This window comes from Dermacentor variabilis, chromosome 1 (assembly GCF_050947875.1).
Source record: "Dermacentor variabilis isolate Ectoservices chromosome 1, ASM5094787v1, whole genome shotgun sequence".
NCBI lineage: Eukaryota > Metazoa > Arthropoda > Arachnida > Ixodida > Ixodidae > Dermacentor > Dermacentor variabilis.
Window position 1 is genome coordinate 148,757,481 of NC_134568.1, and position 24,826 is coordinate 148,782,306.

A 24,826-nucleotide genomic window follows, 5' to 3' on the forward strand; every position below is an offset into this window, starting at 1 on the left:
CTAGAAAAATTGCGAATTCGAGTGGCACATGCCAATGGTCAACAGGAACCAAACTGCTAACAGCAACAGAAAAATCAGCAATGCAGAAATTAGCCAAAATCAGATCTAAAACATTGCCAGCGGAATTTGGAACCGTGTTAAACTGCGTTAATCCAAGAAATTTGATAAAGAAGAACAGACACATCACAGCGAGGGGATGATGAAGGCATGGATGTCATACGAGAAGAATCCTAAACGATAGATGGAACATTGAAATCACCAGCTACCAGGACATTATATTTTGCAACGTCAACAACTTCAACTGAGTTATTCATATGCTCAGAAAACTGCACGTTATTTATGTTAGGAAGGAAGTAGGCTGCGCAGAGCAACAAATGCTTGCCGCTTTTAACAGGAATTTCAACCCACATAGTCTCTGGTACAATCTCAAAGTCTGCACGCCTTATAACGCTAAGATTGTTCCAGACGGCAATTAGCACACCACCACTGTATTTAACGTGTGCATCATACACGTGGTCACATCTATGAACTGTGTATTCCAGCAGAAAGTAATTCTTGGACAGTAAGTAATTGCAAAGCCAAGTTTCAGTTAAGCATGTAACATGGTATAAACAGGCTAGCACGTTCTTGCAGAAATAGGAGGATTTCATGTGCAGACCACAAATGTTTTGCTAAAAAACGGAGCACTTCATTAACGAGGTTTGAAAAGAAATTACGTTATTTGGTTGCTGGCATCTCTGGATGCATCATGCCTGCCGTAGAAAGGCCTGAAAAGGCAACCCTCTGGCCAAATGTCTACTGAGTTTGTTTTTTTCGAAGACGTTCTCGTTAACTGTGACACAGAAAGAAGCGTAACTCTCGTGCTTCGCCTTGAGCTTTTGGCAGTCAACATTGTTGCTATCAACAACTTTTTCCAGTGTAGTACAGATTTTCTTGCAAGTTGTTGAATAGGCCAAGCGTGACACAAAAAGCGAACGCCTTCCTGGTGCTGAAACCAGCGTGTTGGATGAATGAATGAATGAACTTTATTCCCCTTTTAAGAGAGGGGAGGGGCTGGGGGGAAGAGAGGGAGGTCTAAGTACTTAAGTCCCAGCAAGCGCCCGTCTACTACTTGTGGTAGACCTCCGCTACCTCCTCAGCCCACCTCAGCCCACCTCCTGTATTTATTTATTTTTTTTATTTATTTATACACATACCTCACAGGCTCCAACTGGAGTATTGCGTGAGGGGGGTAAGAGAAACAACATGTCGAAAACAGGAGCAAAAAACATAGCTAACAACAAATCAAACAATTGAAAAAAAAGTTGAATCGAAATACGCCGAACTACATCAAGCAAACGAAGAACAAAAACACTCTGGACGATCAGAAGCGCGCATGGCTCATCAAATTCCTGCAAAGAACTGCAAGTGCATGTCAAGTGACATGCTGTCCACAGAATGACAGTCAAGTGACATGGTACAAATGAAACATGTGCGCATAACTACGGAATCAATTTTTTTAATGTTTCTCTAAACGTGTCCAGATTATTAATTTCAACAATGTGGCTTGGAAGATCGTTCCAAGCTGCTATTGCCAGAGGTAATGCAGATTTGTTAAATGCATTTGTGTGGCCGAAAACACGTGTGAAACTGTGTGCGTTATATAAGCGGCGAGATGTGCGAAATGGGCGGGAAAGGGGTAATGTAGTTGCGTGTTGACTGTGAGTGATTTTGTGCAGTAAGCAAAGCAGAGCTATCGTCCTTCTAGATTCAAGAGATGGGAGTGATAGTGATTTCTTTATAGCAGTCACGCTAGAATGCCTACTGTAATCTTTCGCGATGAAACGCGCGGCACGGTTTTGAACAGATTCGAGAGAATTTATTAAATATTCCTGATGTGGCGACCAGATGGCGGAAGCGAATTCAAGCTGCGGACGAACAAAGGTTCTGTACGCTATTGCACGAGTGGCTGAAGGGGCTTCACGTAGGTTTCGTTTTAGGTAACCAAGTGTGCTAGATGCTTTTGCTGTAACATGTTTTATATGCGTCTTCCATGATAAGTTTGTTGTAATATGAATACCGAGATATTTGTACGAGGGGGTGACAGTGACAGCACTATTGTTAAGCGAGTAAGTGTAAAGAGAGTTAGTTTTCTTTCGGCTGACAGTCATTAATTTGCATTTTTCAGTATTTAGTGACATTTGCCATAGCTTGCACCAGCTTGTAATCTTATCTAGATCTTTTTGAAGAGCTATGTGATCGTCGGGTGTCTTAATTTGGCGATAAACTACGCAATCGTCAGCAAATAATCTGATTGGTGATGTTATGTTCGATGGCAAATCTTTTATGTAGATGAGAAACAATAGCGGACCCAGTACGCTACCTTGAGGTACACCAGATGACACATCGGCCAAGGAAGAAGAATGATTGTCAGTGAACGTAAACTGTTTGCGGGATGTGAGGAAGTTCCTTATCCACGATATTGTAAGGCTGTCTAAATGTAATGATGATAATTTGGCTATTAATCTAGAGTGGGGAACGCGATCAAAGGCTTTGGCAAAGTCAATAAAGATACTATCAATCTGGAAACCATTGTCTATGTATGTGAATAGCTCGTTAGTGAATTCAATTAGTTGAGTCTCACAGAAGAGTTCTTTCCTAAAACCGTGCTGCTTCGGATAGAAGAAATTGTTAGCTTCTAAGTGCTGCACAATATTAGATGCTATCACATGCTCCAGTAATTTACATGGAATGCTTGTTAATGATATGGGTCGGTAATTACTTATCCTACTTTTATCGCCCGACTTAAAGATGGGAATGATTTTCCCGATTTTCCAGTCACATGGTAGTTCCCCTGTGGATAAGGATTGCTCAAAAATACGTCATAGAATGGGGGCTGTATATGTGGACGTATGCTTTAAAATTTTATTATTTATACCATCGGTGGGATCGGAACTGCGCAGGGCAGTCTCCCACAGCTCCTCGCTACTAATTAATAGTTTGAGCTTGCTGGAAGTACTTGCCCCTAGTGACGGCTTCGTCCTCGTCTTGGGACGGAACTGAATAGGTTGTCGGCCTAGACACACATTTGCTTTTCGCAATGACCCACCCACTGGAGCGGGTGCCAATTCGACACTGGGCTGTTGTTCACGTACTGATGCGAAGTTGCTGGATAGGACAGGTAGACTTGTGGCCTGTGACCAAAGGGACGTCGATGAAGGCGCCAAAGGATGCCACTCATTTCTGTCACATTCCTGCTCTGCATACATTTGCGCAATAGCTCTGTGTTCCGAACCAAGTGCAAGCGGAGGCTGTCATTGTCCTTTTTCAGATGAAGAACCACACTTGTAAGTGACACGCTTTTGTCGCACAGGGCCTGTACGACGACACGAAGTTGGCCACAGGCTCGATGACAGGCAGTGGCGTATTGGTCCCATGAGGCACTTATAGGTGGCATTGGGAGCCCTATACTGTCACACTGTTGCATCTAGTACACTGGGAGCACTTGTACGTGCTCGATCCCGTGGACATGTATAGCTCGTGCTCTTCGTCAACAATGTTTAAGCACTTGCAGTGGAACCGGCGACCACAAGGCCCACAGCATCAGGGAAATTGTTGTTGACCGAAGAACGGCTGCGAGCACGAATCGCACTTGTCCTTTGAACCTGTCATTGCATGTCAGCTCAAGAAACGGCTGTACATACGCAAAGTTGGCAGAATCGGGGAGTGTGGCAAGAATGTGTCCGCACTCATTCAGTGTGCAGCTCTGAATGAGCGCAGAGCATTATCATCAGTTACAGATGGCAGATGCATGCTGAATTTCGGGTGAATGTTGGCAAATTTTTTGAATGTGCACTGAAGCTTTCTCGTGGTTGTGTAAAAGCAGGCCCAGTGAGTGGTTAGTCGCTGAAGAGGGAGGTGATTGTGTGTTCGTTCGCCTCGCGCCCACTGTTTGTTGTCGGTTCAGGCCCGACACTCAGATGGGGAGGCCGATTTTGGTTCGTTCTGCCAAAGAGCAGGCTGGGTTGAAGGAACGTCAGTGGGAGCAGGCCATGCGCCGTGCGTTCGGCCGAAGAACAGGTGGCGTTTGACGAACGCCGCCAGGAACTCACTCGAGAAAGGGCTTGTTGTCGACGTGCTGACCTCGCCGTGAGGGAGTGCAAAGCTAAGGCATTACAATAAGGAAGGGCAGTAAATTTTTTTATCCTCTATAATGTCTTTAATTCAATTAATAAGTGCACATAATTTCCCCTATGCTGTCCTTGGTGTCTTGTTTGTTGGCTTCTTATGATATGATCAGGCAAGTCACAAATATACATGAAAAAAAATGAAGGACTAACTGCACTATTTTATGAGATGCCATGCCACCACAAGCAAAGGCAAGTCACAAATATACATGAAAAAAAATGAAGGACTAACTGCACTATTTTATGAGATGCCATGCCACCACAAGCAAGCTGGATGTAAATTGCCTTTACAATGTTCGGAATCTTTACCATTTCACTAGAATATTTAGCCTTTTTCAGTCGTTGTGCATCTTCTAGGTAGGGACAGGTAAGATCTTTTCATGGAGCTCTGTTTCATGTGCTTTACAAGCTTGTAATGGCCTCCTGTTTAGCATTCAGTAACTAAGATTGCCTTGTTTCATTAATATCGCAACACAGTTTTCATTTTCTTGTTATAGTATTGCCAGACTTCAAAGGCGTTGCAGGTTACAGTATTGATTTTTACATGTAATATCTAGTTTATGCTTTGCCATTTGTCGCATACTTTTAACGGGCAACCAGCAATGCATCATAGTTTTCTTAACATATTAGACAATGTTTTAACACCTCTCACATTCTGTACTTTCAGGAATATCATTGTATGAACTGATTGATATATTTTACTGTTCAGGTGTTCTTGCAGGCATACTTGCTGTGTCAGACACACTGAAGCCCGAGTCCAAAGCCACCGTGAGTGAACTAAAAGAGATGGGCTTTAAGGTTGTTCTTCTGACTGGAGACAATAAGCAGACTGCGTCAGCCATTGCGCAGCAGGTAGTAATTCCTTATTAATAATTATTTTTGGTTCCTTCACATGCAGAAAACACTTGTTTCATGCTGTGAGCAATCTCCACTGTACATATTCCTGTTTTACAGCAACAGCTGTTATAGGGACAATTGAGCTAGATATGCAGCATCACCGTATGTTGTAACCATAGGTTGCCACAGCTATATATATATATATATATATATATATATATATATATATATATATATATATATATATATATATAGTCAAAGTGCCAAGCCTTAATAATCATAATCATCAGTAAGTTGGCTGCAAGTAAAGATCTGTGGATGCAAGGGAAGATGAGGACTGAGAAACTGGAACATGGCAAAGAGTGCGGTATTGAAGTGTACAGGGTTTAAGTCGTTGGGGTGTCTGTGTTGCAATATACATGTATACCGGGTGTCCCAGTTAACTTGGACCAAGATTTAAAAAAAAAATAGCCCAAGAGCTCTAGAGAAATCATACCAGCTGCATAGCAGCCATAGTCGTATTTTTACAGCCAGTATTTTTTTCATCATGAAGTATTCATAAATAATTGCTTTTAATTAGTGAACTATTTAATTGTTGCTTGAATCGCAAACGTATCAATTACAAAGTTGTAGGGCACCTCAAATATGAGGTGCCTTCTATATGAGGAGGGAGGGTTCCGATTGTCCATAACCTCAGTGCCGCTCCAGCTGGTAGCTATGCGATTGACGACTCTTCGCGTAGCTCTATGGGCCAACTCGTTGAGGTATGGCGGGGTGCCCTCAATCTGCCCCATGTGTGCGGGGAACCAGATGATCGTGTGCGGCTTGATGTCCTTGTCCTTGTCCCGCAGAATCTACAGGACCTGCTCCGAAATGGTGCCCTTGGCGAACGCTCGGACAGCCATCTTTAAGTCGCTGTAGATTGTGGTCCTTCTGTCGTCCAGCAGGGTCAGGGCTATCGCCACCTGCTCCATCACCTTGGCCGACTTTGTTCGAACTGTCATAGAGTTTGTGATTTTCCCATCGTAATCGATGCCCACCGCTCCGAACGCCATCCCGTCGGGGTACCTGGCAGCATCAATAAAACAGCAATCCCGAGCCCATTCCCAAGCCTCAACCAGGAGAGCCTTGGCCCTAGTTAGTCTCCAATCCACATTATGTTCAGGATGAACGTTGCGGGGAATTGGAGCAATGATGATATGTTTCTGCTGTTCCCGCGAGACTTGATTTGATTGAAAAGCGAGACTTGATTTCCGCCGGAGTAAGCCCCAGCTCCCGCAGAATGCTCCTACCCGCTTGGGTGCTCAATACATGCTACATATAATTTTTTTTTCAAGTATTAAAGAAAGACGACTTGAAGGTGCCTTTCTTTAAATGCTTGGAAAAGACTTATAGGTAGCTGTAAAGTAATCACGTGGACTGTCACATTTGTTGACGTGCGGTGCAGTGATTACTTTACATTATCTGGCGTCCACGACAAGACTAAACTCTCGTAACACCTTTGAGAGTATCACTTTGTTCGCATGCGGTGGTTGAGGATGTATGCCAAAAAATTGATAGGTCTCTGTAAAGAGTGTAAAGAGTTGGGACTCGCAGGCTAGGCACTCCAGCAGTGGATGGATGAGGAGCATAGCAGAGAAAGAGAACGCCGTTCACAAGAGCGTGAGGCTGGCGAAGCGGACCATGCATGAGAGTTCGAGCGGCAAGCTGGAGAACGCCAGTTGTTGGAACTACGGCTGCGCATGCAAGAATTGCAACAGACAAGTCAAGTAGTCACAGCCGACTCAAGTGATCGGGAAGCGAATAATCAAGGTTTCCGAAGCCCGCACAAATTAATTCCAGCGTTCAATGAAACTCGGGATGAGCTCGACGCATACATTCAAAGGTTTGAGCGAGTGGCCAGAGACCAAGGGTGACCTAGTGACAAGTTGGCCCTGTCCCTGAGTTTGTGCTTAATGGGGGAGGGCCCCCCCTGTCGTTGGGTGCATGTCTGCTGAAGACGCGACTGATTTTGCTAAGCTTAAAGCAGCATTGCTCCAGAAGTTTTGATTTACGGAAGAGGGCTATTGGAATCAAGTTTCGAGAGGCTAAGCCCGACAATGGCGAAACAGCTCGCCAATTTGCAGGCAGGCTGCTTGGATATATTGATCACTGGCAAGGGTTGGCCAAAACTGAAAAGACGTATGACGCCTTGAGAAACCAGGTTGGTCTCTGAACAATTCTTGCGACGATGTGTCCAGAAGCTTGCCATCTTTCAGAAGGAGTGAGGTTGCAAAGGTCTTGACAGTTTGGCAGAAACAGCGGATCACTATCTCGAAGTACAAGGTCTGACAAACCTGGCTAGAGGTCGAGAAGAAAAGGTGTATGTGAAGAGTGGAACACAAGGTAATGAGCCATCAAACGGTCAAGCAAAGCCCCATTGCTTCATATGCAACAAGCGAGGACACAAGCCATCAGACTGCTGGTCTAGGGCTAGCGGATCTAATGCTGCAAACGGTAGGAAAGGAAAGGAAGAGGAAGACAGTAGCGAACGGGCAGCAGCAGCCAGGAGGGCCGATTGAACGAGGGCCGAGCAAGGTTCGTGGAAAGAGTCCCAAGAGCTGCCTCCAACCTGGGTGTACTGCTTGGCAGCCTCGTGGCGGGTCGCGAACCACCGAACTGAGGTCCTGCCCATGTCCCGTGCCTGGCCGGGTCCTGAGATCTTGCAGTTCCTGTGCGCTCGGGAGTCTGGTGCTCCCGCAATTCTGGTGTCGGAATCTTGAGCCACCAACCAAGCGGCTGTCGCAGCGTCCCTGCCATGGCCTACCCAAGCTGCCTCCGACGCATAGGGCATGTCAACGAAAGTTCCAACCACACGTGAGCGACCACTAGTGGGGGGCCGTATGCCGCGACGCCTGGACTTTGCGCGTTATTGGGCAACTGAACTCCGTAGTATGCCACATCGTAAGGCTTCATACGCTAGAAGATCATCTGTGCTAGAGAATATTACTTGTTTATGTGTAAGAGAATAGTGTGAATTATATGTCCGCCTGTGCAACCCGTCCCATTACTGCCTTCGAGTCTTTTCTCATCTCATCGCACATCAACAAACGGGACGGTCCACGTGATTACTTTACAGTAGCACATAGTGAGCAACAGAAAGATGGATCAGGAATTTTTCACCATGGCCTACAATTTTCTGATTGACAATTTTGCTCTGATTATAATATTTGATAAGTAACTAATTAATAACTAATTATGTAATTGGACAGAATACAAGAAATTGTCTGACTTGCTCCAAGTGATGGCAAACAATGTTACCTTGGTTCTGTCCAGCTACGTGGCACTCGTATGTTTTTAAGTGTTAGCATGAGTTACAAAGGTCACCCTGTATTAATTAAGAGAAAAGGAGTCACTACAACCAGTTTCACAGCTGGAACCTTCCCTCTGAAGATTTACCCACCAGCCATCTGCATTACCATGACATTGACTAAATGTGAGAATTAGGAGCACCAATGAGTTATGAAGTGCTCATCATGGGGCATGCTATGGTGCTTGAAGCCATCGTAAACCAGAACCAACATAAAAAAAAAAGCAGAAAAGTGGCACTAAAGAAATGCAGATGCCAAAATAAACTGAGGGTAAGGAAGTGCAGTACAGGATGCACATGGAGAAAAGGCAAAAGCCATGATTCTCTCTATATGTGCAGATTGTTCACACATTGCTTTACATGTTTGATACAAGGGATACTACGCTGGACAGAATATTGTCACAGCTAGCTATAACCCGACTGCTTTGCACTTTGGGCAGGACTACAGTGTTTTTTCATTAAAATGCAGTTGTATAGTCTGCACTCGTCTGTGTCTGCTTCCTGTCCTCCCTTTTGTGTTGCTAGTCCCTTACACTTGATGTATACGTACTGGCTCAGTTAAGTACCATTTTGAAGTTAAGGTAATTACTGAGTAGGTTCATTATAGTTAAGCATTTGTTAATTTGACTCTGGTTTGTGGGGAATACATATCACTGAAGCACTGAGCAGCCAGCCACCAGCCATGGCTGAAGCATTTGCTTTCTGTGTTGCCACGATGCCACTGTTGCTGATCTCTGGCACCCTGCAGTCCCACAGCTTATGGGTGTCATTGCTTATTTTGACTTTCTACAAGTGCAAATATACTTTGCCATTGCATTATATTTTCAACTCCTAATAAATGTGTCCTAGGTTCTAATTAATTTTTGGGGATGTTGTTGGGTGCTGGTAGTTGACCATACTAGGAATGAAATTTCATTTAAAATATTCACAATATATTTCAAGCTGAATATATTTAAATGAATCTTAAATTAGTAATTAATGTATTAATATTAGCATTCAAAAAGCAGGTGTGAAAAATCATTTTATGTTCGTTTTTTCAATTGTGTTCTGCTGATGCACACAAAAGCAGCAACTTTCGAGAAACACTTGTACCTGACATAAAGTGTTCCTGTATGTTGCAGGTTGGCATTGATGAAGTGTTTGCTCAAGTTTTGCCCTCACACAAAGCAGAGAAAATCCAAGACCTGCAGAATAAAGGTTTCAAAGTTGCCATGGTTGGGGATGGCATCAATGACTCACCTGCCTTAGTTAAGGCTGATGTTGGCATTGCCCTCTCAGATGGCACAGATGTGGCAATTGAAGCTGCAGACTTGGTCTTGATTCGGGTAAGAAGTGTGAAAACGGATGTTTATGCTTTCGGGTCTCTGCATGCATTGATTCTACCTAATGCAGCTGCTTGCATTGTACGCTTTCCTGATACTTTAGAAAAAGTCACAGTTTCACCCAAAAGGTGACCCATTGACAGTTTCACGGTCTCAGGGTGGTAAACGCGATGCAAGGAACGTTTGAGTTAGGAAAAGCCTTTATGGGGCATGAGCATAAGAAAAATACATATATCCAGAAAGCACGCTTTGCCAACCCAATGGCAAAACCCTAACATACGACAAACTATATACAAAGCTAGTCAATTGGAAATATTGTCTTAAGTCCTCGCACACGACATATTATGAAGTTGAAAATATTTACATAAAGTCTATCGACATGGCCACGTCACCTCGTCGTCACTGCTTCCGATGCCACGTCGTTGGGCCTGCCGATGCGTCGTAGACTCGACGTCGCTGTGTCCGCCGTTCGGTCCATGGTTGGCCTGGTCAGGGGGTCAGGAGGGTGGAGTGACCTAGGCGCCTGGATCACCCGGTCAACTCCACAAGCTGCGAATCGTAGCCACAGGGAATCCGGGGAGCGGTGCCATCAGCCTGTAGCTGCAGCTTCCGGTGGGAGGTCCACTCAGCTCGTGGGTCGTGGCTGTGGCAGCTGAAGAACTGCTTCCACTGCGTTGCTGTCGTCTCCGCGATCCACCCATTCTGTTTGGCCTCCAGCCCCGCGCCTTCGTCCCAGAGCGTAGCTGGGCCGCTCTCTTCGGCTATGTGTCCCTTCTCCCATTGGCCACATAGCTGCGTGTGCACTTTTGTGCTTCTGCTTTCATATTATATTCTTTTTATTCGTACACTCTTATTTCCTATCCTCTTTTTTTTCTTTATTTCTGCCACCGACACCTCGTGTCTTGTTTTCTTCTTATCTTCTGCTTTTTCTTCTTTCTTGCTTCATTTATTAGCTCATGACAGACAGTGATAGCAAAGTGTTAGATTATTACACAAATTAAGTTGTCCAAAGTTTTATGGTCAGCATAAATTGCATTAAGTATTCACTTACCTAAACAAGCATGCTGTTGAATGCCCAGAGACACACATGAAGCGAATTCACTCGATGACTACGAGCATTCATGGTCACAATGCTGGCTTGATGAGGTGCGCTGGCTGTGAGGAGTTTGTGCGCTTGTCCCAAAGTGATCATTCCGGGCTGCCTTTTCTTTTACCATTCAATTGTGCCATGCCTTTAAAATTGGCAGATCAAGTGACCTCCAATAGTGGGCATGCGGAAAGACAATGTACATCAAGCCACCAGCTTTCTTGGCTTGCCCTTTACACTGGCACTTGCAACAGGTCACGTGACCTTCAACACACTATATGCACAGGCAGCATATTGTCGCGATACAATGCGTACAGAACACAGAGAGACGTTCTTCACGAACAGCAGGACAATCTGTTCAAAAACAAACAGAGCAGAGACACGTCTTCTTCGTCATCACCCAATCTCATTCTGACCCACTAGGCGGAGTCCGTTAGTGCTCCCATCGTCGTCGTCGTCTGCATAGAATACATGCGTCATTTGTCCCTCCCTACGAGAGCATCGTCCCGATGATAGACAAGAAATGTCAGTTGCGGAAGTAAAGGCCGCTAGCATAGTTATTCGCTCACATACGGCTTCATGCGGACAACGTGCGCAAGTTCAGGACGGTGTCTGCGGCGCCGCATACAGTTGGGATTATCGGAATTATCGACCCCGTAGGTGACATCACTGAGTCACCGCAATACCCGATATGGTCCGAAGTATCGCCTTAACAGTTTCTCGGAGAGGCCTCGTTTCCGTATGGATGTCCAAACCCATACTCTGTCGCCGACTTCATAGGTAACTATTCTACGGTGAAGATCGTAGTGGCCTGCGTCGTAGTCTTGCTGCTGGCAGATCCGCAAGCGCGTGAGCTGCCGAGCTTCTTCTGCGCGTTGTGTAAACACATCGGCATCCGTATCAGTGTCGTCAAAGTTGTGTGGAAACATTGCATCCAGCATTGTTCGTACATCTCGTCCGTGAACAAGGGTGAACGGAGTCATGCGCGTCGTCTCTTGTTTCGCCATGTTATATGCAAAGGTGATATACGGTAGGATGTCGTCCCAATTTTTATGTTCGACATGCACATACATTAATAGCATGTCTTCAATGATTTTGTTTAGGTGCTCAGTTAAGCCATTGGTTTGTGGATGGTAGGCGGTTGACTTTTGATGGGCTGTTCCACTTAGTAGCAAGACGTGATCTAAAAGTGCAGCCGTAAATGCGGTTCCTTGGTCTGTTATTATGACGGTTGGCATGCCGTGTTGCAACACCACATGCTCAATGAAAAAGTGCGCTACCTCGGCTGCTGTGCTGCTATGGATTGCCTTTGTTTCAGCGTAACGTGTGAGATAGTCCGTTGCAATGATAACAAAGCGATTGCCTGCAGTAGAAGTAGGAAGTGGGCCCAAAATATCCATTCCGATTTGATCAAATGGTCTTCGAGGGACCTGGACGGGTTGTAGGAGGCCGGCTGGTTTCGTCGGAGGTGACTTGCGCCTCTGGCAGTCGAGACAAGCGCGAACGTGATGTTTCACGGTGGTGGTAAGTCTCGGCCAGTAGTACCTTTGCTGCACTCTGGCTAATGTTCGCGTGTAGCCTAAGTGACCAGAAGTCACCTCGTTGTGGCAAGCTTGAAGTACTTCCGTACGAAGAGCTGCAGGAATGACAAGCAGATAGGGGGACCTGGTCGGAGAGAAGTTTTTTTTGTAAAAAACCTTGGCCCGTAAACAAAATGACAACAGTCCTCTTGCGAAAACTCTAGGTGGTTTCGCAGATCTTCCCTCCAAGTAAATGATTAGTTCAAGCAACTCAGGGTCGTTCCATTGTTGTTGCGCGATGGCGGATGTGTCCATAACACAAAGAAATGCTGAGTCTTCTTCTTCGGGCGGAGCAGGTGACTCTATCGGCAATTGAGACAAGCAGTCAGCATCCGTATGTCGTTTCCCCGACTTGTACGTGACAGTCATGTCAAACTCTTGCAGCCTTAGGCTCCAACGCGCCAGTCGTCCAGAAGGATCTTTAAGGTTGGTCAACCAACATAGTGAATGGTGGTCACTGATAACTGTGAAGTGGCGGCCATACAAATATGGGCGAAATTTCATAACTGCCCATACCATGACGAGGCATTCTTTCTCAGTTGTAGAGTAATTAGCCTCTGTACGTGAGAGTGTTCTACTTGCATAGGCAAGCACTCTTTCTGTGTCGTCTTGCCGCTGCACAAAAACAGCTCCCAAGCCAACATTGCAGGCATCAGTGTGGAGCAACGTAGGAGCGGTCTCATCAAAGTGAGCAAGCACTGGAGGTATCTGGAGACGTTGCCGCAAGTCGTTGAATGCACCTTGCTCTTCGTCGCCCCATGCAAAAGCAACGTCGTCTCTCGTCAGGCGAGTTAACGGCGACGCATTGCACGCAAAGTCTGCAATAAACCGCCGGTAATAGGCACAGAGGCCGAGGAAACGCCTGACAGCCTTTTTATCGGATGGTACGGGAAACTGTGCGACGGCTGCAATTTTTTCAGGATTCGGCCGGACACCTGCGTGGCTGACGACGTGACCGAGAAACTGCAGTTCCGCAAAGCCAAAGTGGCATTTCTGCGGCTTCAGGGTGAGGCCAGCGGACCGTATGGACTGCAGAACCGCTTCAAGCCGTTCGAAGTGTTCTTCAAATGTTGCGGAGAACACGATGATGTTGTCGAGATACACTAAACAGGTTTTCCACTTCAGACCCGAAAGTACAGTATCCATGAGGCGTTGGAACGTAGCAGGGGCAGAACACAAGTCAGAAGGCAAGACTTTAAATTTGTATAGGCCGTCTGGCGTCACGAAAGCAGTTTTTCACGATCTCTCGGGTCTACTTCGATTTGCCAATATCCGCTTTTTAAATCCATTGAAGAGAAGTAACGTGCCTGTCAAAGCCTGTCGAGTGAATCATCTATACGGGGAAGCGGGTATACGTCTTTCTTTGTCACGTTATTTAGCTTTCGGTAGTCCACACAGAAACGCAAGCTGCCGTATTTTTTCTGGACCAGAACTACAGGAGATGCCTAGGGACTCGTTGATGGTTGGATCACGTCATCTTCAAGCATTTTTGTCACGTGTTGTTGTACGGCTTCACGTTCTCTAGGAGCCACACGATATGGATTTTGGTGAATTGGTCTTGCCGTATCCTCTGTAATTATTCGGTGCTTTGTTAGAGGCGTCTGACCAATGCTGGACGTTGACGCAAAGCAGTCGTTGAACTTGGCCAATAGCGTAAGAAGGCGCTCTCGATCGTGCTGCGACAAAGCAGTGCTAACGTCAAGTACAGGAGCTGGGTCTTGCGTAGGCGCTTCTTCGAGTAGTGAACAGCAGCCATGAACATCCGCAATGGTGTTAAAATAAGCCACAGCCGTGCCCTTGGGAAGGTGCCGTCGCTCTGTGCTAAAATTTGTTAGCAACAGGTTTGTGCACCCGTCGGTGACATTCACGATTGCTCGTGCGACCGAGATGCCGTGAGTAAACAACAACGTGATTATTTGGTCGGCAACTCCTTCGCAATGAAATGGTATGTCACATGCTACCGAAACAAGGGCACACGATCAAGGTGGGAAGACTCGTCTTCTGTTAGACGAAATGAGTTGTGTTGCGGCGATAAGCAGTGGACTAAACCGGAGCTCTGATGAAATGTCACCATGCGGTCCGAGATGTTAATTACGGCGCCATATTCTTTTAGGAAGTCCATTCCAATAATCAAATCTTTGCAGCATACAGGAAGGATGATGAAAGCGGCCACAAAAGAAGAATCCCCGTATTAACTCTAGCAGTACATCTTCCAGTAGGCATCAGTAATTGGCTGCCTGCCGTCCTTATGTGAGGTCCCGTCCATGGCGTCTTTACTTTCTTCAGGCGGAGGACGAGTTCCTGACTCATTATAGATAAGTCGGCACCAGTGTCGACTAACGCTGTCACCGGCTGCCCATCCACGAAAACATCAATGTCAGCGCTCACAATTTCTTCAGTGTTTATCGGCTTCACGTTGTTCTGCAGCGAGAATGTTGGGGGCTTTTTAGTGTCTTGCGGCGGGCCTGCAACCTTGCCCCCAGAGGTCGCCCCCTTCAGTTTCCCCGATGGGGGCTGGGCGACCTTCGTCCTCGTAGCTCCACAAAAGTACGTCCAGTAGATGAAGCCATCTGATGTGGAGGTGTTGGAGAGCGCGACCGACGGCCGGAATCGGACCGATCATTGGGCACGGATTCGTCATTCAGGTGTGCTATTGGGGATCCCTGAAAAGCAGCGTCGTCGCGGCGTAGCATGGCGTCGTCATTTGCACTTCGACCATAGGACCACAGACGAAGAGGTCGAAATGATGTGTCACGATGCCAGCAATGACGCGAAATATGGCCGGCGCCTCCGCAGTGAAAACAGAGTGGGCGCCTATCGACAGTGCGCCATACATCAGTTCTCCTAAGTTGCGGCCGTCCCGTAGCGTCGTTTTGCGGCGGTGACCAAGACGCGGCGAACGACGGCTGGCAGTATGACTGAAGTGGCATAACGGCTGCGCGCTTGGAAGCCTCCTCTTGTGGCGGCGATGAAGGAGCAGCTGTCGGAGGTTGGTGGTACGGTGATGTGGTTGCAACCGGTGGTGGACATCGGACAGTGGCGGCGTAACTCAGGAGCCGCTGGTGGTCTTGAAGATCGGTTACCAGGAACGCCTGCCGGATTTCGTCACGCACCACTTCGGCGATTGATGCGACGGGTCTATCTAGTGTCGGTGTCATGATCTTTTGAATTTCCTCTCTGACGAGCTCTCTGACCAACTCACGCAAGGAGTTATGATACTCGGCAGTCACTGCGGCGGCATTGATTGTAGTGCTGGTGGACAGTCGAGCGTATTGCCTGCATCTTTGATGAAGGGCCCGCTCAATAGCCGTAGCCTCTTTGATAAACTCAGCGACAGTGACTGGCGGATTGCGCACAAGCCCCGCGAACAACTGCTCTTTTACACCTTGCATGAGGTAGCGCAACTTCCTACCTTCGGTCATGTTTGGGTCGGCTCTACGAAAGAGCCGGGCCATGTCCTTGGCGAACATTGTGACCGACTCATTAGGTTGTTGGACGCGTAGCTCCATCATTTGCTGGGCGCGGTCGCGTCGGTCGACACTCGCAAAAGTTTCCGTGATCCTCTGCCGAAAGTCATGCCAGCTCATGAGGCTACCCTCGCGGTTCTCGAACCAAGTACGGCCACTGTCGTCAAGGGCAAAATAGACGTGGGAGAGCTTTTGCTGCTCAGTCCACTGTTTAATCTGTGCGATGTGTTCATACTTGTACAGCCAGTCTTCAATGTCTTCGAAGACTGCTCAGTCCACTGTTTAATCTGTGCGACGCGTTCATACTTGTACAGCCAGTCTTCAATGTCTTCGAAGACTGCACCGTGATAGCGATCGGGAACCAGCAGATGCAGAACGGTTACCTGTTGTGGATTGGGAAACCGACTGGTTTGGAGTGCTTGCGGTGGACTGGTTTCGGCCATAGCGAGATGTGTTTAGCTCCTGGAGAGAGGTGGTTGAAGAGCGGAGAACTCCAGGGCAAGGCCTAGCAGTCAATGACTAAAGCGATGCACGGGTGTTGTAACTGATGACAGTGCGTCCAGGCTAGATGAATGACTCCCAGAAGGACTCTGACGCATCAGACGCGGTCAGTACCCCGCACTTCCATCAGTGTCGCGGTACAACGTGGACAGAACACAGGGAGACGTTCTTCACGAACAACAGGACAATCTGTTGAAAAACAAACAGAGCAGAGACACGTCTTCTTCGTCATCACCCAATCTCACTCTGACCCACTAGGCGGAGTCCGTTAGTGCTCCTATCGTCGTCGTCTGCATAGAATACACGCGTCAATACACGCGTCAATACACGCGGCACTTGGCCATTTGGGCACAACGGGCTGAGTGGGCTGGGCTGCGCATGCACTGTTAGACCCGCGACTGCACAGCGTTGGTGGCAGCATTGACGGTGCGAACATGCTTCAAGTGTCCGTATAATTGTTGCTATTTCAATAAATCTGGCAGCCTTCATTAAAGAAAATAGAGAAGGAAAAGCAGCAGCAATGAGTATCAAGACCTACTTGTAGCTGTATGGTTGTACCATGTGTTCTAAGGTGCTGATATGCCGTGTGGTCAATGCTTGCGCAATAATATTAAAAATCTGGAAGGCTGTATCTTCGAATCATGTTTTATGCTAGTGAAATGAAATTGATGGAACGAGATGAAATATGAAAAAATGTGGAAGGCCTGACCAGTTGTTCATAATTCTTTGTTCTTCATTCTTCATTCTTCGTCCTTATATTTTTGTGTCCTTATCTTTTCTATGCTTTATTTAGCATGCCTAATGAGTGAGATAAGTCAACAAGGCTTATTAATTGTTTTGAAGCACTGAAGCTTCTGTATGATTATTGTTATTATTAACAAAAACGTTGTTGCTCCGAAGCCCAGTGGAGTGGAAAGCACAGTCTCGCTCAATCTCCTGGGCTTTTTAAAAATGAAACTTCTTAGTACATGCAGCCAAGCAACAGATCTGATCACATGTGCAATGGCTTGGAAATTTTGACAAAGGCTGTACATATCTAGCCACATACAGCAGAATGTCGTTTATGCACTCACAGTCTTCGTGATGTTTAGCATGAGTCATGGTAACTCATTACAGTGAAATCCCAATAATTCAAAATCTCTTGATTCATATTGACGAATAACTTGAACTGCTCTGTTGGTCCCGGCAAAGCCCTGTGTATTTGAATAGAAAAAGGTCTCCCACGAATTTGAACTCCAAAAACCATGCAACGGTTATTTCGAACAAAATCTCTCACTCCCATGCACCACTTTTCGGACAAACCCGAGCCAAAGGCAAAGCTTCGATGCATTGCTAGCTACTGTAATGTTGCTTGCCATCAAAATTTAGAGCAAAGATACGTGGGAAGCGGAGACTGAAACTGAGCATGCCGAGCGGCAAGGGCCCGTCCAGCTTAAAAGGAGCAGGAAGGAGCCCTGGCCTTTGAAGCCAAAGCCTGTAGTGAAAGTTTGCCTTTGCGATGTGAGTCAAGCCAGCATTATGAAATGTACTGCACAAGGCAGTGAAAGTTTGGGAAAAATGTTACTAGTCTTGTTTCATATGTACTGTAGCAATAAATTGAAGAACTTTGGTGATATTGAAGTTTGATATTGATTATATTGGGCATTGAAGCTGAATGCTGAATACAAGTTTAAACTTCTCCGTAGTTTGAAAAATGAAAGGATAATCTTGTCTAGCATAGGTGATGTATTTTGATTTAAATAGAGCTCTCTAAATATGTTTCACGCAAAATAAGTTTGATGATATATTCATCTTGACCCCCTTGTGGAGAAATGCTGTCATGCAGCAGCTTTCCGTTTTAAATGTGAATTTCTGTGCTGATGCAGATGTGCAGCTTCGCAACTTCAAATAGCCTTAACAGAAACTGTATAGGGTTCAAGTTTTTTGCAACATGGCCTAGGAAAAACTGTTTTTGCTATATATGAGATATCACCTTACACTTATCTAAAGATTAGTGTATTTCACTGTGTTGTTTCAATTACCTTTGAACATGCAGGTATAGTCGTGTGACTTTTTGAGGAACACATGAGTGACAAAAATTTTAAGTAAGAATTACATTTTATATTCTGAATATTTACAATGGTCCAGCATTGCCAGCCTTTGTTCTGGCACGAGCATTCACTTACTTGCAAGATGTAGCATTGTATTATGGTGAGGTTATCAATATATATTTTTCTAAAGATGAATTTAAGGTGCCATTTATGGTCTACCATTCCATGTTACAGTTAAACAGGGAATTTTGAAAGGATGCTTTAAACAGACACTGCAGTGTTCTTCGTTGTAACTATTTCACCCTGCCGTTTTCATTCTCTGCTGTGTAGCATTTTCTTTGCTAAGGGACCAATAAAGCCGACTCCGTTAATTTGACCATGATGGGACTGACAAAATCGATCTAATTATCCAGCAGATCAAATGAAACAGTATGCATAAGGGATGTTGGAACATACCGCCGATTAATTTGGCAGTATTTGCCAGAGTCTAACATGTCCCCGAATCTAATGCACGCCCATTTTCTATGTGTTCCAAGTAGAAAAATAATGCAGAGATTACATTAAAGCTCTTAAACAAAGTAGACATCTGACACACATCTGATTGTTTAGAAAGAAAAATATGTGTTGCACATTGATGTCCGGTTTCCAAAAGTCGGCATCACTGCACAGTTTTTCAAAGTCATATTCGCCGCAGTACGTTTGTGTTATGCGGTAAAGCATACAAACCCCACGAAGATGCTTTTAGTTTTTAACGCGACAGTGTTAAGGGCCCCGTGTTGCAAAAAATCCGTCATCAGCATCCAGCATCGACCGTCGTTTCCGCAAAAATCATTCTGAACCATGCATACCCAACCACGCAGGCCCTCCATGTAGTGCAAAAAAGTTACTGAACTAATTGAATTTCTCAAAGTAAAGTACATCAGAAAAATCGTAAAGTACAACTTACACACAACCTACAGACATGATAGCGTGGGATTGTAATTTGAATATATGAGAAAACATAATTCTGTTACGCAGAAACTCAAACACAAACCCCTTTTTCAGCATTTCTCCCATTCATAGACTGGCCACGGCATCCAAGATTTGCACGCGCCGGCGTGCACGAATATTGTAGACTACAGAGTGGCGCACCTGGTTCCTTGCAACGCCTCCAGATGGGGCTCGCCTCTGCCGCATTGCGGCCCAAGCAAGAGGCCGCATTTCTACCAGAAAGCTTGCCTTCGTGCATAGCATTTGCCGCCAGTGTTTCCTAGTAAACATTATGGTTACATAAGCTGCAGTTGCCGCGAGACGGGAGATGCAGTCAGGGATCTTTGAATGCTATCGTATTCCACTCTTAAAGGCAAAGCTTGTGTCTTCCAAATTTGTATCCTATTGCACCAAGCAGCCAATTTACGGCCCAGTTTTCTTTAAAAAAAAAGCAAGAAGGCATGCATTAGAATCGGGTAAATACAGTAATCAGACATTGTGGGCTACAGCTATTGCTTCAATTCTTCCTAGGGCAGGCCAAATAGCCGTTTTAGATTACAGATTTTTTTAATGCATGTTCTATCCGTTCACTGTCTGCTAAGCTCCTCCAAGACAGACGCTGTTTCTAAAAGAATTGCTATTGGGGTTACCATAGGGGTTGGGCCGCATGTGTGATGACCAGTCAAGTTCGAATTATTGGGTGAAGGCGAATTTTAGGATCAAAGCAATGAAAGTTAGGGCCCATAGATATGTACGGGCGCTGGCCGGGATGTTTGGCCGGGATCGAATTAATGGAAGTCTACTGTACCTGCATGCTTCTGCAGTGGGGACAGAGTACTGCGTTTTTATGACATCTAGGGAGAGTGCAAAAAAAAGCAGTGATGCCATGATGCTTATTATTTGACTGTTTGCTTAGTGTATATGCCATTAAAAAACTCAGGTTACTCATTGTGCAGCAGTCACAGTAAATTCATTGGCATCCTACTTGTGACTTCAGGTATCCATGAAATGATTTCATGCCACTGCTACTCAGAGTTGTATTTGTTGCCACACAAGTCATGTATTCTTTGTGCTGTGTGGTGTGGGGAGATTTTACTACTATCGGTCATTGTATGAAAAGCAGTTGCAAGGAGTTCGAGTGTATAATGTCAAATTTATTCTCTGTGCTTGCTATAAATGTTCATATTTGTTTATCCTTCATTATTTCAGAACAATCTCTATGATGTGGTGGCTGCTGTTGATCTTTCAAGGAAGACTGTGCGAAGAATTCGGATGAATTTTTTCCTTGCTAGCGTCTACAACCTTGTGGGCATTCCTCTTGCAGCAGGTATGAAAAGCATGTGCATTGTCTAGCTGCACTTGTTTTGTCGACATCGATTTGCAACTGAATCTGACCGCCATCTTTTATTTTTATTTTGTCAATTTGCGTGTAAACAGCTTTGTAAACAATTTGCGGTCACAGCTTAAATTGCATTCCTTTTACAAAATGTGGCAACATTTAAGACCCATTAAGCAACGCTATCAGATGCAGAAGATGCAGAACAAATTTGATCATTGCAATTGGTTTCACTGGTCTTTTTAAGTTGGAATGAAAAATTTCTTCACTCTGCTGTAGTTTATTTATAACAGATTGTACCTATTTGGTAAAAATAGTGCAACCGAGCTTGCTTGTGCTTCCATGAGGAACATGCAGTTTCCCACAGCACATAGGTTGTGCAGTGGTTATCGTAGAGGGTTATATTACACTTCTTATACAGTCGATTCCAGATATATCGAACCCTGATATATTGAACCCTAATATATCGAATTATTTCCTATATCGAACAGTTGAAAAATCCCCTTGGGAATCCCATGCAAAAGTATAGCGCTATTGTTCGCGTATATAGAACTCCCGTGCACCGGCATATTGATGTATCGAACTCTGTGCTGAGCTGCGCCCCGGCAAGTACGCTTCTCCCACCACACCCCACCCCCGCAAGTGCACTTCTCCTCACGAAGCTCTCGCGATGTTCCCGCGATCTCACGCATGCAGCCCCGCACTCTGAGAAAGGGGCGTGTGGGTAAAAGGCACGTGATGAGGAGCACTTAGACTGCGATTGGGTGATAAAGGGAAGTGGGAGGGAGAAACCACGCTGACCGCAGGCGCCTGTTTCCTGTGTTTTGGTTGGCTGACACCGTTGGTGCAGCGAGACGAATGAGGTCAGTGCAGCTTAGGCTTGTGGTAGTGCAGAGTTGCGGAGCGGTGCGTCTTTCGATTCGCTTTGTTCCTTTCATTCACGAGGCCAACGCGAAGGCTTGAGACTCGTGTGGTGCAATGCGTTTTTCTTTCCGCTTTTGGCACGTGTTCCGGAGCCATGGCTGTGAAAAAACTAAAGAATTTGGATTTTTCAACAAAGGCGGACATCATTCGACGGGTGTAGGCTGGCGAGAAAAAGTCGTCGGTCACCACGGCATTCGGAATTCCTCGCAACACCCTGAGTACGATCCTCAAGAACAAAGCCGATGTTAAGCTGAAGGCAGTGCAGTCCAGTCGCCCTGGAGCGTGTCATGTGCGCGTCACTCGGAGCCTCCATGGTCAATTCTACCAAATGAAAAAAAATGCCTCACTGATTGTACTGGACACTGCTATCGATCAGGCAGCCTGCAGGTACAACACTGGAATTCATGCCCACACAGAGTTCTGCACCGCGGTTTGAAACCCAGGCACCATGCTCTTTGTAGAGCAGCAGTCAAGAATTCTATACAAAAGAAGGGGGGGGGGATGAAGGCACACCAGACTAGAGGCCACATGTACCAAAAGCCCTATATCACAAAACACCTGAAAGACTACAAATTTGGTGCCTTTTAGAGAACTGAAAAGAAGGTGAAACTTTGAGAACCAATTTCTCAGAACTGTTTTTTTGCCTTTCTGCTCAGTTTCTGGAGTTGATTTATTTGTTACCGTTTAGCATATTTTGACTCCGTTTTTTTTTTTCATGTTCCTTGGGCTACGGTGCAGGTCGTGACATTCTCGCTTTCTTATCTTGACCCTTTGTAAGTTTACGATATGGGTATTCGTCTACCCCGAAAGTGTGCTTGATTCGAAGGTAACAAAAAATAGCGCTCCAAAAAATTTGTGTTGCAAAAAAAATAATAATAAAAAAGCAAAAATGTCATGACCTTCAACACACATTTAGCTATGCAGTCAATACATAACAAGCCTTCTATCTCGTTTTTAAGTTCCTGAGGCTCTCCAGAAAGTTCGAGGGAGAAAAATTCTGTTCACAGAAACTCATTAAAAAGGTCTCAAGATATCGCTCTGAAACTTTTATGGAAGCATCAGGGAGGCATTCTAAACATTTGTGCCAATTTTCATCAAAATCCATGAAGAAATAAGGAAGTTGATTTTCAAAGCCACGCCCCTACTTAAGGACCGCGCAAAGAGTGATGGAACGAAGAATGATAGGCGTAACAATAAGAAGACAGGAAGAGAGTGATGTGGATCAGTGAGCGAACGGGGATAGCCGATATTCTAAATGACATTAAGAGAAAAAAATGGAGCTGTGCAGGCCATGTAATGTGTAGGTTAGATAACTGGTGGACCATTAGGGTTACAGAATGGGTGTGAAAAGAAGGGAAGTGCAGTCGACGATGACAGAAAACTAGGTGGGGGTGATGAAATTAGGAAATTTTCAGGCGCAAGTTGGAATCGGTTGGCGCAGGACAGAGGTAGTTGTAGATCGTCGGGAGAAGCCTTTGTCCTGCAGTGGACATAAAATAGGCTGCTGCTGCTGCTGCGGCTGCCGCCATCACCGCCTGTAGAGGCTGGGTACATCAAGCTCTCCGTGTTAGGCCATATGTGCCAAATCCCCTTAGATATTTCAAATGCCAACGTGCAGCAGCAGCAGCAGTTACGTCAGCCTCATGAATGCATTGCGGGGTGCTGTTCTCGTCGCGACGAGAACAGCACCCCGCAATGAAAAAGACACCCCGCGAGTTCTGCAGCGATACCGCCGGCTTGCATGGAGAACATGCAACGCCAACGAGGAATCTGCCATGCCAGTGTTTGCCGAGAAGAGGGGGCTGGCTGAAAAGCTGGCTCGCAGCTTCGGTAAGTTTGAGGCCGCTGTCATCGCTGCTAGGCTGCCGCGGCATCAAACGAAAATAACACTTTTGTTGCATGAAATGAATAAATGCTGCATGTTTTTTCCCCTTTCATCGCGCTCTCTCCGAGTTCCGTTTTTTACAAGTGGGCGATCTCATGCTATTCCGGTTAAGCAGTACTACCGTTTAGGTAGTACTGCTTAAGCTTTGGGGCCAACTACGGTTTAACGAGGTTTCACTGTATGACCAACATCAACATGCACCACCTGATCTGAACATGCAACCGTTTTTGAATCCACATTCAATCCATTATTGAGGATAAAAGTGGTTTTACTAAACATTTTTTGGGGATGGCAGTGAAAAAAACAGCCTATACAATTTGGTGAAAATATACCTGATGTTCTCGAAAATATGTTTGCATTTCCTAAAGTCATTACTGGGTTCTCAGATACATGGTGCATCCTGTGTGCTGCTGTGTGTGCCATGTGTAGGATTCGTCGGACGATCTCGCCGCTGCCACCATTTGTTAGAGTTGTCGGACGATCTACGAGCTGTAGGCCGATCTCTCCGCTGCCATTCAGATGTAAGATTTGGCAGTCGTAGCTGTAGGAAGGAGCTTGACTCTTCGTTGGGACTTAGGAGAGCAGGATTTATTTACATGTTATTTACAGTTGAACATGAGATACATCGACAGTCTAGCGTGACTCCCAAATGGAGCTCTCAAGACGAGCATACAGCAAACAGCTTACAAGCACACAGCTTACGAGTACATTTCGAGCACGACAACGAGCACACTCTAGCAGCCGACAATCGCTGCTTATAAGCACTCTGCTCGACGTCATAGTTCGACGTCATTGAAGATGCCCCGCCCTTTTGGAGGAGGAGGGCTCACATACACATGCCGCACACACACACAGGTGTAATTGTCCGGAGCCGACGTCAGAGGGGTGTCGTAGAACTCTGTGCCGTCCCGGGTAGCGCGCCCGGGTAACACATTGTCTTGCGTCTTGGTCGGCGCGTGGGAAGGAGCCTTCGTCGGCGTTCACGCAGCAACTCCCCCACTCATAGCAGAACAGGGCGGCATTGTCGTGTTGTGCACAAAGCCTGCTTCGTCAAACTCGAGCCGTCCCGGGTGGCGCGCCCGAGTAGCACATTGTCTGGTGTCTCGAAAAGCGCATGGGGAGGTTCCGCCAATTACCTCCACTCTAGAACTCCCCTGAGCTGACCCCTCGCCACGTAGCTGCTGGTTATCCACAGTTCTCTGAAATGCGCCACCCTCCCGGTTGGATCGGAACACGTGCAGCGGGCTGAAATAGCTGCAGGCCGATCCTAACACATGGTATAAGGCACCGTTATATTTGTATGTTGATTTGTAAAAGTGGTCTATGTGTCTCATTTTGACTTGTTTGGAAATGTACTTTTTAACTCTTTATTC

The 24,826-nt window shown here is 45.9% G+C and overlaps 1 protein-coding gene across 2 annotated transcripts in view; it reads left to right on the forward strand.

The window, feature by feature from the left end:
- LOC142586201 (copper-transporting ATPase 2-like) overlaps window positions 1-24,826 on the forward strand; it is a 118,957-nt gene that overhangs the window by 80,534 nt on the left and 13,597 nt on the right. For both annotated transcript variants that reach the window (XM_075697455.1, XM_075697459.1), the window contains 3 exons: window positions 4,876-5,018; window positions 9,474-9,677; window positions 20,518-20,635. In XM_075697455.1, coding sequence (XP_075553570.1) covers window positions 4,876-5,018; window positions 9,474-9,677; window positions 20,518-20,635 — 465 coding nt within the window. The remainder of the gene's footprint in view (window positions 1-4,875; window positions 5,019-9,473; window positions 9,678-20,517; window positions 20,636-24,826) is intronic.